Source organism: Kogia breviceps, chromosome 4, assembly GCF_026419965.1.
Source record: "Kogia breviceps isolate mKogBre1 chromosome 4, mKogBre1 haplotype 1, whole genome shotgun sequence".
In the NCBI taxonomy this organism is placed as follows: Eukaryota; Metazoa; Chordata; class Mammalia; order Artiodactyla; family Physeteridae; genus Kogia; species Kogia breviceps.
In genome coordinates, this window is record NC_081313.1 from 101,899,730 (window position 1) to 101,915,520 (window position 15,791).

Consider the following 15,791-nt stretch of genomic DNA (forward strand, 5'->3'; position numbering starts at 1 on the left):
AGCAGGTGCCTTTTTTAATTGGGGTATTTGCTTTCCAGTTTGCCATACGCCCAGTACTCCTTATTGTCTCATACTCAGTTTGATTCACTATGTTACCTTCCTCATCTCTTTGGGCATTTGGATTTGTGACTTCTGATGTACTGGTATTAGCTGTAGCTGAAAGAATATCTGCAGTTTTCAGAGCTGATTTTTCTTTGGTGTTGGGATGAATCAGTACCAAAGGCACAAACATAGACCGTATTAGAAGAGTAATTCAGGCAAGGGAATGCTGTCACATGCAGAAAATTCTTGGGAGTACTTGGGAGTATCACACTGGTTGGTGAGGTTTAGTGATGTGCTTCAGGTGAATGAAGAGACTGATGTTAGGGGGTGTGGTGATATGTAACTGGGAGGGCTCTAGGTAGGAATCACACAGCTAAAACCTAGAAATGTTTAGAGATAGAAAAAACTCATTTCTTAATGTATAATATCTATTGACTGTTCTAGGTGCCTGGCAGTGTGCTAGGTTCAGAGATCACCAAGTTACATATAACAAGAGTCCTTGTCATCAAATACAACAGGCAGTTATAATATTGTGTATAATATAAGAATATCCTCAGAAATCTCCTAGTCTAATCCTCCTATTTTATAATTATTAAAATAAGCTTAGACAGATCAAGCCTTGCGTAAGGCTTCACAAGTAGTTGGGACTCTTAAGACTTCTTTTTTCTAATCCAGTGCTCTTTCTAGTACATAGACAGGCAGGCAGCATCAGAGAGGTTTGGAAGCAGATGGCAGGGATTCCAAGACCTGGGAGAACTGGTATATTGGAGCAGGGTACAAAGATTGGGGTTTAGCTGTGAGAGAAGGTTATGTTGCCTTATTTAAGACTTATTCTTAAAAGATTGGAGCTAGAGATTTTTCTTAGGGGCATGAAGAAGTAAGTGGCCATGTTGGAGAAGTCCATATGGCAAGGAACTGTAGGCAGCTTCTAGGAACTGTAGATACCATGTAGGACTTGAGGGTGGCCTGTGAGAGCCAGCAAAAAGCTGATGCCCTCAGTTATACATTGCAAGGATATGAATTCTGCCCGCGATCTGAAGGAGCTTGGAAGAAGATTCTTTACCACTTTCGCCTCTAGATAAGAATGTAGTCTAGCTGATACTTTGAAGGAAGCCTGTGAATATGAGCAAATGACTCAGCTGAGCTGTGCCCAGACTTCTGATCCACGGAAACTGTGAGCTAATAAATGTACTGCTATAAGCTGCTAAGTTTTTGTTAACTTGTTACACAGCAATAGAAGACTAATACTTTTGGTCATGTCCAAGTATATTATATTCTTTAGTGTAGTTTCATTACATAATAAACACAGTGCTTTGCCATCTATTATAATTTGAAATACATAATCCAGACTTCACTGTGCCTTAAAAGCATGAAAATCACTGCAGTTTGTGATGCTCTGGGCAACACTGTGAAATGATAAGAGTGCCACGTATGGTCTCAAAACTACTTTTCTCTGGTAGTATGAAGCAGCTGTAACAATGCGTAAATGAGTTAGCATGGATTCATTCTTATGAAAGTTTATTTATGAACACAAAAATTTGAATTTCATATAATTTTCATGACTCACAAAATATTATTTTAAATTTTCCCCAAATATGTACAAATGTAAAGATGATTCTTAATTTGCAGACTGTACATAATAGAACATAGGCTGAATTTAGCCTGCAGGCTGGAGTTTGCTGACCATGGCTATAGACAAACTTGTCAATACTAATACTGTGTGATAGGTGCAACAACAGGGGAAGTACTAGCACTATTTGAGATCCTTAATAAAAAATATTTTAATCAAAAATCCAATTTGTTAAGTATATTTAAAAAACTAAAAAAATATAGTATGACAAGTTTTTGAACAGTTTCTTGAATGTGGTAAAAATGATGGAGTAAAATATGAAACAGCCTCATTTCTCACTAACCACTACTTATATACTTTGATTATTCTTTTTTCCCCACTCATAAATGATATCCTGGTCAGTTTCCATTGATTCTTGCCACATATTTATAGGAATAAGTTCAGTTTTGGCAAGACTTATTTTGGGGTGTTAAAAATACTTGAGCCATTTTTTTTTGGTGTAAAAAAATTTTTTTAAACATCTTTATTGGAGTATAATTGCTTTACAATGGTGTGTTAGTTTCTGCTGTATAACAAAGTAAATCAGCTATACATATACATATATTCCCATATCTCCTCCCTCTTGTGTCTCCCTCCTACCCTCCCTATCCCACCCCTCTAGGTGGTCACAAAGCACCAAGCTGAACTCCCTGTGCTATGCGGTTGCTTCCCACTAGCTATCTAGTTTACATTTGGTAGTGTATATATGTCAATGTCACTCTCTCCCTTCGTCCCAGTTTACCCTTCCCCATCCCTGTGTCCTCAAGTCCATTCTCTATGTCTGCACCTTTATTCCTGTCCTGCCCCAAGTTTCTTCAGAACCTTTTTTTTTTTTTTTTTTAAGATTCCATATATCTGTGTTAGCATACGGTATTTGTTTTTCTCTTTTTGACTTACTTCACTCTGTATGACAGACTCTAGGTCCATCCACCTCACTACAAATAACTCAATTTCTTTTTATGGCTGAGTAATAGTCCGTTGTATATATGTACCACATCTTTTTTATCCATTCGTCTGTCGATGGACAATTAGGTTGCTTCCATGTCCTGGCTATTGTAAATACAGCTGCAATGAACATTGTGGTACATGACTCTTTTTGAATTATGGTTTTCTCAGGGTATATGCCCAGTAGTGGGATTGCTGGGTCATATGGCAGTTCTGTTTTTAGTTTTTTAAGGAACCTCCTCCATACTGTTCTCCATAGTGTCTATATCAATTAACATTCCCACCAACAGTGCAAGAGGGTTCCCTTTTTTCCACACCCTCTCCAGCATTTACTGTTTGTAGATTTTTTGATAATGGCCATTCTGACCAGTGTGAGGTGATACCTCATTTTAGTCTTGATTTGCATTTCTCTAATGATTAGTGATGTTGAGCATCCTTTCATGTGTTTGTTGGCAATCTATATATCTTCTTTGAAGAAATGTCTCTTTAGGTCTTCTGCCCATTTATGAATTGGGTTTTTTTTTTTTTTTTTTTTTTTTTTTTTTTTTTTTTTTTTTTTTTTTTGCGGTACGCGGGCCTCTCACTGTTGTGGCCTCTCCCTTTGCGGAACACAGGCTCCGGACGCACAGGCTCAGCGGCCATGGCTCACGGGCCCAGCCGCTCCGCAGCATGTGGGATCCTCCCAGACCGGGGCACGAACCCGTGTGTCCCCTGCATTGGCAGGCGGACTCTCAACCACTGCACCACCAGGGAAGCCCCTGGGTTGTTTTTTTGATATTGAGCTGCATGAGCTGCTTGTATATTTTGGAGATTAATCCTTTTGTCAGTTGCTTCTTTAGCAAATATTTTCTCCCATTCTGAGGGTTGTCTCTTCATCTTGTCTGATATGAGAATTGCTACTCCAGCTCTCCTTTGACTTCCATTTTCATGGAATATCTTTTTCCATCTGCTCACTTTCAGTCTCTATGTGTCCCTGGGTCTGAAGTGGGTCTCTTGTAGACAGCATATGTATGGGTCTTGTTTTGGTATCCATTCAGCCAGTCTTTGTCTTTTGGTTAGAGCATCTAATCCATTTACATTTAAGGTAGTTATTGATATGTATGTTCCCGTTACCATTTTCTTAATTGTTTTGGGTTTGTTATTGTAAGTCTTTTCCTTCTTTTGTGTTTCCTGCCTAGAGAAGTTCCTTTAGCATTTGTTGTAGAACTGGTTTGGTGGTGCTGAATTCTCTTGGCTTTTGCTTGTATCTAAAGGTTTTAATTTCTCTGTCGAATCGGAATGAGATCCTTGCTGGGTAGAGTAATCTTGGTTGTAGGTTTTTCCCTTTCATCACTTTAAATATGTCCTGCCATGCACTGCTGTCTTGCAGAGTTTCTGCTGAAAGATCAGCTGTTAACCTTATAGGGATTCCCTTGTATGTTAATTGTTGCTTTTCCCTTGCTACTTTTAATATTTTGCATTTGTATTTAATTTTTGATAGTTTCATTCATATGTGTCTTGGCGTGTTTCTCCTTGGATTTATCCTGTATGGGACTCTCTGCGCTTCCTGCACTTGATTGACTATTTCCTTACCCATATTAAGGAAGTTTTCAACTATAATCTCTTCAAATATTTTTCTCAGTCCCTTTCTTTTTCTCTTCTTCTTCTGGAACCCCTATAATTCTAATATTGGTGCATTTAATGTTGTACCAGAGGTCTCTGAGATTGTCCTCAATTCTTTCCATTCTTTTTTTCTTTATTCTGCTCTGCAGTAGCTATTTCCACTATTTTATCTTCCAGGTCACTTATCCGTTCTTCTGCCTCAGTTATTCTGCTATTGATTCCTTTTAGAGAATTTTAAATTTCATTTATTGGGCTGTTCATCATTGTTTGCTCTTTAGTTCTTCTAGGTCCTTGTTAAATGTTTCTTGTATTTTCTTCATTCTATTTTCAAGATTTTAGATCATCTTTACTATCATTACTGTGCTTCTTTTTCATGTAGACTATAACTATTTCCTCTTCATTTGTTTGGTCTGGTGGGTTTTTACCTTGCTTCTTCATCTGCTGCATATTTCTCTGTCTTCTCATTTTGTTTAACTTACTGTGTTTGGGGTCTCCGTTTCGCAGGCTGCAGGTTCATAGTTCCCGTTGATTTTGGTGTCTGCTCCCAGTGGGTAAGGTTGGTTCACTGGATTGTGTAGGCTTCCCGGTGGAGGGGACTGGTGCCTGTGTTCTGGTGGATGAGGCTGGAGCTTGTCGTTCTGGTGGGCAGACCACGTCCAGTGGTGTGTATTGGGGTGTCAGTAAACTTATTATGATTTTAGGTAGCCTCTCTGCTAATGGGTGGGTTTGTGTTTCTGTCTTGCTAGTTGTCTGGCATAGAGTGTCCAGCACTGTAGCTTGCTGGTTGTTGAGTGGAGCTGGGTTTTAGTGTTGAGATGGAGATCTCTGGAAGAGCTTTTGCCATTTGATATTACTTGGGATTGGGAGGTCTCTGGTGGACCAATATCCTGAACTTGGCTCTCCCAACTCAGAGGCTCAGGCCTGACACCTGACCAGAGCACCAAGAGCCTGTTATCCACACAGCTCAGAAGAAAAGGGAGAAAAAGGAAGGAAGGAAAGAAGGAAGGAATGATGGAAGGAAGGAAGAAAATAAAGTTATTATAATAGAAAAAATTATTAACAGCCTGAGGCACAGTGTGTTCTCAAGGGGAAGTTGTCCCTGGATCACGGGACCCTGGCACTGGCAAGGCTGCACAGGCTCCCAGGAGGGGAGGTGTGGATGGTGACCTGTGCTTGCACACAGGCTTCTTGGTGGCGGCAGCAGCAGCCTTAGCATTTCATGCCCGTCTCTGGTGTCCACGCTGATAGTCGTGGCTCACGTCTGTCTCTGGAGCTTGTTTAGGCGATGCTCTTAATCTCCGCTCCTTGCGCACCCCGGAACAATGGTCTCTTGACTTGACTCTTAGGCAGTTCCAGAGTTTTTCCCAGATTCCCTCCCATCTAGCTGTGGCGCACTGTTGCTCTCTTGATGACGTCACCCTATAAGGTTTTCTGCACACACAATCATGATGTCTCTGAATAACAACAGTTTTGCCTTTTCCTTTCCAGTTTTCATGCCTTTTGCATCTTTTCTTGCCTTATTGTACAGGCTAGTTCTTCTGTACAATGTTGAGTAGAAGATCTGAGAGCAAACATTCTTGTGTTTTCTCCTAGTCTTGGTGAAGAGTTCAGTGTTTCACCATTTAAGTGTGATATTGGCTGTAGGTTTTTTTGTAGGAGAAACCCTTTTATTAGGTTGAAGTTTGATTCTCTTTCTGGATTACTGAGAGGTTTTAATCATTAATGGGTTGAATTTTGTCAAATGTATTTTCTTGTCTGGTGAGATATTTTCTTTTCCTACTAATTTGGTGAATTTATTTCAAATGTTAAGTCTTACATTTCTAATATTAAACCCTGTTTGATTATTATTTATTAAACTTTTTATATATTTGCTTATATTTTGTGAAGAACTTTTTGTATCTATTCTTATGAGAAACACTGGTCTAATTTTCTTTGCTTCAAGTGTTAGTCAGGCTTTTTTTCAGAGTTCTACTGATCTCACAAAGTAAATTGACAAGTGTTCCTTATTCTTGTTTTTTCTGAAAGAGTTTTTGTAAGGATAGTATTATTTTTTTCCTTAAATATTTGATAGATTCACCAGTGATACTGTCTTTATGGGAAGATTTTTTTTTGAAGAAATTCAATTTAGATTCAGAACTATTGATATTTTCTGTTTCATCTTATATCCCTATGTTGGATTTTTCAGAGAATTTTTTTCATTTCATCTAAGTTATCAAATTTATTGTCATAAAGTTGCTCATAATAGTTCTTTATTCTTATAGTATTTATAAGATCTTTAGTAATATCCCTCCTTTCATTCTTGTTTTTGGTTATTTATATATTTTCTCTTTTTATTCTTGATCATTTTTGCTAGGCAATACCAATTTTGTTGACTGTTTTCAAAGAGTAAACTCTGGCTTTATTTTCTCTGTTGTATTGATTTTGCTCCCTGGATAATTTCTTTAGATCTCCTTTCAGGTTTGTTGATAAACTTCTGCTTTATCCAGTCTACTTTTGATTGTATCCACTGTTTTTCATTTCAGATATGATCCTTTTTATTCTAGTGTTTCTGTTGTTTGTTTGTTTTGTTTTGTTTTGTTTTTTTGCGGTACGTGGGCCTCTCACTGTTGTGGCCTCTCCCGTTGCGGAGCACAGGCTCCGGACGCGCAGGCTCAGCGGCCATGGCTCATGGGCCCAGTCGCTCTGCGGCATGTGGGATCCACCTGGACTGGGGCACGAACCCGTGTCCCCTGCATCGGCAGGCGTGTTCTCAACCACTGCGCCACCAGGGAAGCCCTGTTTTGTTTCTTTGATATTCTCCTATTTATCTGCCGAGAATTCCAATGTTTTCAGTTGTTAAGACTATGTTTTCATGTAAGCCTATGGAATATTAACAATAGCACTATTAAAGTACTTCCTCAAGTTAAGTCTAATTTTTCTAACATTGCAAGGAGAAAATCTAGATCCTTGATTAAAAACTTCTTTTCTAATGTAGGCATTTAAAGCTTCTAATTTTCTTCTGAGCATTGCTTTAGTTGCAGCCTACAAAATTTAATGTGTTATATTTCCTTATTATTCTGTGAAAAATTTTTTCTAGTTTTCCATCTGACTTATTTTTCAACTCATGAGTTACTTAAAAGTATATTTAAATTTCAACTATTTGGGGATTTTCTAGATATCATATAATTATTGTTGCCTTATCTAATTCTGTTTTGATCAGAGAGTATACTCTAATGTTTGAGTTATTTGAGATGTAAATAATGACAGCATATGATCTTTCCTGATGAACATTGAAAGGGAATATTCTTCAGTTTTGGATATTGTATTTTATAAATGTCAGTTAGTTCAGGGTAATCGATGGTATTATTTACATCTCCTGTGTCAGTATACATACTGATATTTTTGTCTTCTACTTTATCAGTTATTAAAACAACAGTGTTAACATTTCAACTATGATTGTCTTTTTCAAACAATCATTTCAAACAAATCATTGTTTTTTAAAGTCTTTGCTTCATTTTGCTCATTTTAATGTCATTTTTATAATTTTTATGTCTTTCTGTTGAATTGATACTTTTGTTATTATGAAGTGAACTTCTGTATCTTTGGAGATAATCCCTTGTTTGGGTGTTTACTTGTATGATAATATAGCCTCTCAAGCTTATTATACTTGCTGTTTGCATAGTATCTCTTTTTCTATTCTTTCTTTTAAAAAAATAAGTTTATTTTATTTCTGGCTGCGTAGGGTCTTCATTGCTGTGCACGTGTTTTCTCTAGTTGTGGTGAGCGGGGGCTATTCTTTGTTGCACTGCGCGGACTTCTCATTGTGGTGGCTTCTTGTTGCAGAGCACGGGCTCTAGGTTTATGGGCTTCACTTGTTGTGCACAGGCTCAGTAGTTGTGTCTCACAGGCTCCAGAGCACACGCTCAGTAGTTGTGGCTCAGGGGCTTAGTTGCTCCGCAGCATGTGGGATCTTCCCAGACCAGGCCTCGAACCCATGTCCTCTGCATTCGCAGGAGGATTCCTAACCGCTGCACCACCAGGAAAACCCTCTTTTTCCATTCTTTCACTTTCAGTCTATCTGTGTCTTTGTATTTAAAGTTGTTTCTTAGAGACAGCATATAGTTGGACCTTGATTTTTAAATATAGCTTTTTGCCTTTTATTAGGAAAATATCCATTTTCATTATATGTGTGTTTTTAAGTCTATTCTCTTGCTGTTTTCCTTTTTGTCTCATATCTCTTATTTCTCTTCTTTTGTTTTAATCAAATGTTTGTCATTCTACTTTATTTCTTGTGTTAACTTTTTAGATATTTCTTTTCTAATTAATTTTTAGTATTTGGTCTAGGTATCACAATATGCATTTTTAACTTCTCATGGGCTACTTAAAATTAATACTGAACCACTTCATTCTTAACAAATATAAGAATCTTAAAATAATATAATTCCATTTACTACCTGCCCCTGCCATTTCTGTCGTTATACATATATATTTTTTCCACATATGTTATAAGTGACACCAAGAAATTATTTGTGCTTTAAAGAGTAATTTATCTTTTAAGGAAATGAATACACATGCATTTCCCATTTCTAGTGTTCCTCATTTCTTCTTGAAGTTTCAGATTTCTTTCTGGTATCATGTGATTTAATTAAGCCTAATGCACTATTTAGAAAGTGTTTCTTGTTGTGCAATGTGCTGGTGACTAATTCTTAGCTTCCTTCATCTGAAAATGGCTTTCTTTCACTTTCAGTTTTAAAGACTAATTTTTATTGGATGTCATGTTCTGGGTTGAGAGTTCTTTTCCTCCTTTCATTGCTTTGAACGTATTCTCCCATTTTCTTTTGGGTCTCCATTGTTTCTGATAAGAAGTTAGAAGTTCACCTGTATGTCGTAGTTTTTCTGTCTGCTTTCAAGATTTTCCCTTTATTTTGGGGTTTTTGCACTTTGATGTACCTAGGTTTAATTTTCTTTGTACCTATCCTTTATGAGATTGCTGAGTTTCCTCATTTTGTAGGTTAATGATTTTCAGTAAATTTGGAAAATTTTCAACCACTATTTCTTCAAATATTTTTTTCTGCTCCAGTGTCTTTCTTTAATGTAATAGTACTTTAACAGCTATTTAGTGATTTTGAAGTCTTGTCTTCTAATTTCAATATCAGGGTCATTTTGGAGTCTGTTTCCTTTGATGGCTTTGTTTCCTGGCTGCATGTCATATTTACTGCTCATTTTCATGTCTCTGGACATTATGAATTCAACATTGTTGAAAGTCTGTTTTCGGTTGTTTTTTTCCTCTGTTTTTTTTAAGTATGTCAAGTTTCATTCTGGAATGTTGTTAGTGTAATTAGAGGTATTCTTAATCCTATCTAGGCTTGGTTTTAGGCTTTAGTTGGGCCAGTGTATAGTAGTCCTTACTCTAGGGTATGGTCGTTTTTCTAAAGACTTGGTCTTTCTGGTATTTCAGCTGAATTCTGGGATATTAATGAGGTTCCTCCACCATGACTAGATAGGAACTTTAAGATATTCTAGCACTGCACAGCCTTTAGTATCTCCATTCTTTATTTAACCCCATAGTAGCGTTTGTCTGCTAGCCTAGCTTCTGCCCTGTCACCTCCTATCCCTAAAACTGTACAACTGCCTCACCTTCAGAACTGTGAGGTCCTGCAAATTCCACTAGCTTCAACAGTCCCAAACTCTGATCTGTGATCACTGTGCACTGCCTGAGCCTCCGTTTCCCTGGACTATAGTCAGAGAATTGTCCCTAGCTGGAGATCTTGGGTGAAGGTGGAAATCACCTTCTGTGTTTCTAATTTCTCTTACACTGCCTATTATTCAGTGCCTGGAAGCAGGTGCTTCATATGTTTTGTCCAGTTTCATAATTATTTATAGCAAGAGGGGAAGTTCAGTATCAGTTATTCTATTATAGCTGGAAAGAGAGCAAACAGTATATGTAAAAATGATTCAATTTTACTTATACCAAACAGATGCTTATAGTTTCATCTGCAATATTGAGTATGGCAAATATAATAAGAAACTTTATAAATAGATTAGGTGTTAGGAATAATTGCATATTTGGTGGGTTGCTAAAAGCTGATCAGAAAATACTGATATTTTCTGATGAATACTGATAATAAAAATATTTCAACCCTTGTTATGATTGTTTCATTCCCATATATAGTTATGGATAATATATACTTAATGGGTAATAAATATTTGAATAAATGAAGATCAAATGAGAATGTATACTTGAAAAGCCTTTGAAAATTATTAAGTGTATGAATACGTGGATGATATTTTTATTAAGATCTTTTACTAATTTACAAAATATATTCTTTTTCTGCTTTAATTTAAATTGAAAATCTTATATTGACTTACTGGAATTCTTTGACTATTTTTTTTTAATCGAAATGATTCTAAGTTAGAAGGACTTGGTTAGTGAATGTATATTGGCTTATGAAACACTCAGTACATTTTTTTTTTAAACAGTGACTTTATTTCTTTTTTCTTTTTTTTGGCCATGTTGGGTCTCAGTTGTGGCATGCGAGATCTTTCGTTGTGACATGGGCTCTTCGTTGTGGTGCGCAGGCTTCTCTCTAGTTGCGGCGTGTGGGTTTTCTCTCTCTAGTTGTGGTGCACCGGCTCCAGAATGCATGGGCTCTGTAGTTTGTGGCATGAGGGCTCTCTTGTTGAGGCGTGTGAGCTGACTAGTTGTGGCACGGGCTTAGTTGCCCCGCGGCATGTAGGATCTTAGTTCCCCAACCAGGGATTGAACCCGCATCCCCTGCATTGGAGGGAGGATTCTTTATCACTGGACCACCAGGGAAGTCCCTCTCAATACATTTTTGTTACTTTTATTTATTTCTAAGAAGTAACCAAATCCCTGATTTCTTTGTTTGGTTTTGTTTTTGTGAACCTTTTGGTATTAAAGTATAGGAATAAAGGGTAATGTTTAAGAGTCTACTGAGGTTTGATTTCAGTGAGCATCAACAAATAGTAATAGTCCATTGCCTAAACTTTGGTTATGTTATTAATTTCCCAAACATATGTTTTTTAATTCTCTAAGTTGACTGATTTTCTTTTCTTACTGTTCTAGGTCACTATCAATATCGGCTCACATTATTGAAAAGATAATTTTGAAGACATGTTTTGCTGAAAAGAAAACTGAGAAAAATTTTACGAATGGGATGAACATGCACCAGTTAATTGACTACCTACTGCAATTTGAATGTTAACGTTACCCACCTGGTACAGTTACCTAGTGATGTACCTATTCTCACGATACCCTATTTCAGTGTGCTCGTCTTGATTAAAGAATTCAAAGTGGAGTACCGCAAACTTGATATGGATAATAAAAAGAAAGACAAGGACAAATCAGATGATAGAATGGCACGACCTAGTGGTCGGTCAGGACACAACACTCGAGGAACTGGTTCTTCATCCTCTGGAGTTTTAATGGTTGGACCTAACTTTAGAGTTGGAAAAAAAATTGGATGTGGGAATTTTGGAGAATTACGATTAGGTAAGACTATTTTGTTTTTTGCATAAAGTTGGGAGCATTTTTTAAAATGAAAGATACTTTTTAATGAAATGCTTTAGTTACTTAATTGTTCAGTTGTTTAATTGTTGTGATAATTTTAAAGAATATAGATATTAGGAATTTCTAATATACTTCTATTTTCATTTGTCAGTAATTCCCTAGTATAACAATATCTGTTTACTTGAGATAAACCATCCAGAATATGAGAAAAAAGAAAGTAAATTAAAAAGCCCCAGCAAGCTGAAAGAGATACCAGGAATGCCTTTGCAATGTATTTTTTAGGAATGATATTTAGGCTACCTTTTCTGATTTGAAAACATTTAGTAACTGGTTACTTTAGGAGGATATGTATGGCTTAAAGTCAAGGTAATATGCTGAAACTGCATCAAAAATCAGTGAAATTTACAGTATTGTAATCTATTCTCCCCTTCCCCCAAGTATATCCAGGGTAGTTTAGGAATCTATATTCTTAATAAGGGACACAAAGTACTGACTCAGTTTATTCTTATAATCAGGTAAGTTTGGGAAATACTGGTCTAATTTAAACCTCCTAACTCTACATTTAAGGCATTTGAAACTCAGTGAGGGAAGGTTTCTTGCCAACTGCCACACAGCAATTTAAGATGGACTCACGATCCAAATCTACATTTTTAACTCCTAGTGCAATAAAGATGTGGCTATCTTCACTGAAGAGAAACAAGAAGGAGGGTAGCACAGTTTTATAAGAGTCAGTATTGAGGTACCCTGAGGGCTCTCTGGTCAATGCAAGAGTGTAAACTTCAGAAATAAAAAGAAAAAACTTGGCTTCACAATTTTCATTAGATTCAACCCTGGTGTTAGAAATATAAGCAATTGTATGTTCATCTACTCGACTACTTCTCCTTTTTCATCTTGTAAAACACTCTAATCTGTAGTTATTCCTCCATTTTATTACTGTTTTATGTAGCTAATGTACATTAAATCTTTGAATGAAGCAAGGCAATAAAAGGCAACGACATACTTTGTACATTGCTGTTAAATGATGTGTCTGACAGACTCTTCTGCATTTTAGAAAGGATGCAAATATTTGAAAGGGTGAATGTTTTACATTTTATTTTTTGAAGGATATTAAATTAGATATTTTGAAATTCTTAAATTGTTTCTGATTTTGGCATTAGAAAAAAAACCAGGTTATTTACTTATCCAACCTTGAACTATTATACATCCATCTATCCATTCAAAATTTATTGCATGTCTACAGTATTATGTATGAGGCATGATTAGGCACTGATGATACACTAGAAAAATATAAAATTTGTCTCTGCCATTATCTAATACATAAGTCATTTAACTATATGGGGCTTCAAATTTCTCAACTTTAAAATGGGATTTTTAAATCCCATTGGAATTTAAAATGGGATATTTCCACTTCCTACATTATTGTGAAGGTTAAATTTAGATAATAGTATAAAAGGACCAGCACTATACTTGCCTGTTTTAGGAAAACAATGATTGTTCTGCTCCATTAAAAGATATCAAGATATTTGTTTTTAATTAAAATTATTGCATGTTATATTTATTTAAATTTATTTATATAAATTAGTTTTATAGCTATATATTTTGTCGTATATAAATATTTGTACTTCACCTGTCACTCTGTCTCTCTTTGTGTATATGACTATAGTACTGTAGTACTTTGGCATTTTTTATTCAAAATTGGTTTCATGTAGTTTATTTCTAAATAACTACATATATATACATCTGTGTGTGTGCATGTATGTGTATGTGTGTGTGTATGTGTGTGTATACACACAAAACAATCTAGTGGAGCATTTTAACTAGGGCAATATGAGAAACTACATGTACCCATATATACTGAAACTATATAAGCTATGTACTGAAAAAACAGCAAAATAACCCTTTCTTTTGCAGTCTGTGAATGAGCAGGAATAGGCATAAGATGACTTACTAGTCCATCCATCCATCCATCATCTATTTATCTATCTCTGTGTACCTAATCTATCTATGGGTTTTTATTATATATTTGTGTACATCTATTTATTTAAATGTATTATCTATACATGTAACTGTGTTTTATGTGTACTTATGATACATGTAACATATACACTTGCAGAACTAATTTAATCATATTTTTCTCTCTTGATAGAATACTAAATAAAGGGATGTTTTATTCCTTTTTCTAAAGGTCCTAAGTGATTTCTCTGTACAGAAAAAGTTATGATAAGTATCATTCTTTCTGTACCTGGATAAGCATGCTAATGTTAAAAGCTGGTTTGAATTCTTAAGGTGCTTTCTTTAAAAACATGTTAATAGACATTTGATTTCTGGCACTGAAATTTTTGTGCTTAGTATTCGGTAAAAAGAATATAAGGTATATATGTTACAGGTAAGTGATTTTCAACAAAGATGCTATTAGCACCTTGGGCTGGACAGTTTTTTTTTTTTTTGTAGAGGACTGTCCAATGCAGTGCATGGTGTTTAGAACTTCAGACTTCTTGGGCACTAAATAGGAGTTGCATCTCCACATGCAACCCCAAATGCCCTTCCCCCAACCTCCACTGCCATTTCTAAATGCCCCAAGGAGAGACACTATTACCCTCTGTTGAAAGTACAAAAAAAAAAAAAAGAAAGTTGGACATAAAAATTGGCCTTGAGATTAAAAAAAAAAAATAGTTGAACTTTTGAAATAATCTAAAATTAAATTTAAGTAAATGTATTTACTATCATTTTTATCTGTATTTTTAATTGTAAAATGATGAATTGATATATTTTTAGTTTTATTTTATCTTTGTATTGTGGTAAGGCTTGCATCCTGCTGCATGTTAGATGTATTTCTAGCTTAGACAATCAACCAAAACCCCTAGAAATGTTTTTAACAGGCACTGAATGAGAGAAACCAAAGATAACTAAAAGGTGGGTTTATACTGTATATATTTTTTATTTTCCCATGTGCTTTAACATCTTAAAAAAACCTTTCTGGTCAACCATATTTCAATTAAAAAAAAAAAAAAAAAAACCTGAGGTGAGCCCTCTTACTGTAGATGTATTCCAGAATATATGGAGTACCTTTCTGTTTTACAGTTCAGCCAACATAACATTGCTTTAATAAGAAAAACAAAAAAAGCTCAAAACCTTTCTAGCTGTGGAGAGACTGCTCCGTTACAGGCTAGCCAGTTCTTAAAGATAGCAAAGGACTCAACTGGGAGCATGACTTGATCTGCAAACTAACCAATCCAGAGCCATACCTCCTCTCTGGTCCATACACTCCAGAAGGCAATTTTCCTCTTCCTTAACTCATCCCATGGCCAAGTACAAGACAACTAGAGACTAGCCCACCAAAGGCTAACAGAATTATTCAAATTACTCAGTCCTAAGCTGTTTACCCTGCCCCGCTTTGCCTTTCCTGCAGAAACACCGATAAAGGCCTTGGCCTAAGCTCTTCCCTTGCTCCTGTCTTCTACCCCCTGACCAAAACATGATGCTTCTTTTCTGACCCCCTTTCTAGGACCTGGAGTATAATAAACTTTGTTTTCCTGAGCTTCTTCTGTGTCCCCTCTTGTGGCTACACCTGACTGACTATGACGTAAAGGAACACAGAACAAGGCTGTTATATATTTGTCTATGAATTCCCATTATCTGAAGTAGGATATTGTAAATTTTGATATAATTAAGTAGACCACAGAAGTTTTTATAACTTCTTTTATTTTTGTTTTTTCTCTTGTTCCTGTATAGCTTATAACTCTTAATTTATTGTTTATATTTAAGAATTGTTTTGTTGAAAATTCTGCAGGCCTTACAGTATATATCAAGTAAATATACAGATTTGAGCAGATTCATCTTTTTTTTTTTTGGTATGCAGGCCTCTCACTGCTGTGGCCTCTCCCGTTGCGGAGCACAGGCTCCGGACGCACAGGCCCAGCGGCCATGGCTCACGGGCCCAGCCGCTCCACGGCATGTGGGATCCTCCTGGACTGGGGCATGAATCCGTGTCCTCTGCATCGGCAGGCGGACTCTCAATCACTGCGCCACCAGGGAAGCCCGGATTCATCATTTTTATAAATGTTTATTGATTTTCTCCTTTTA

The 15,791-nt window shown here is 36.2% G+C and overlaps 1 protein-coding gene across 11 annotated transcripts in view; it reads left to right on the top strand.

The window, feature by feature from the left end:
* Positions 1 to 15,791, top strand: part of CSNK1G3 (casein kinase 1 gamma 3) — a 127,395-nt gene that overhangs the window by 24,505 nt on the left and 87,099 nt on the right. For all 11 annotated transcript variants that reach the window (XM_059063503.2, XM_059063504.2, XM_059063508.2 and 8 more), the window contains exon 2: positions 11,265 to 11,690. In XM_059063503.2, coding sequence (XP_058919486.1) covers positions 11,513 to 11,690 — 178 coding nt within the window. In that variant the 5' untranslated portion in view covers positions 11,265 to 11,512. The remainder of the gene's footprint in view (positions 1 to 11,264; positions 11,691 to 15,791) is intronic.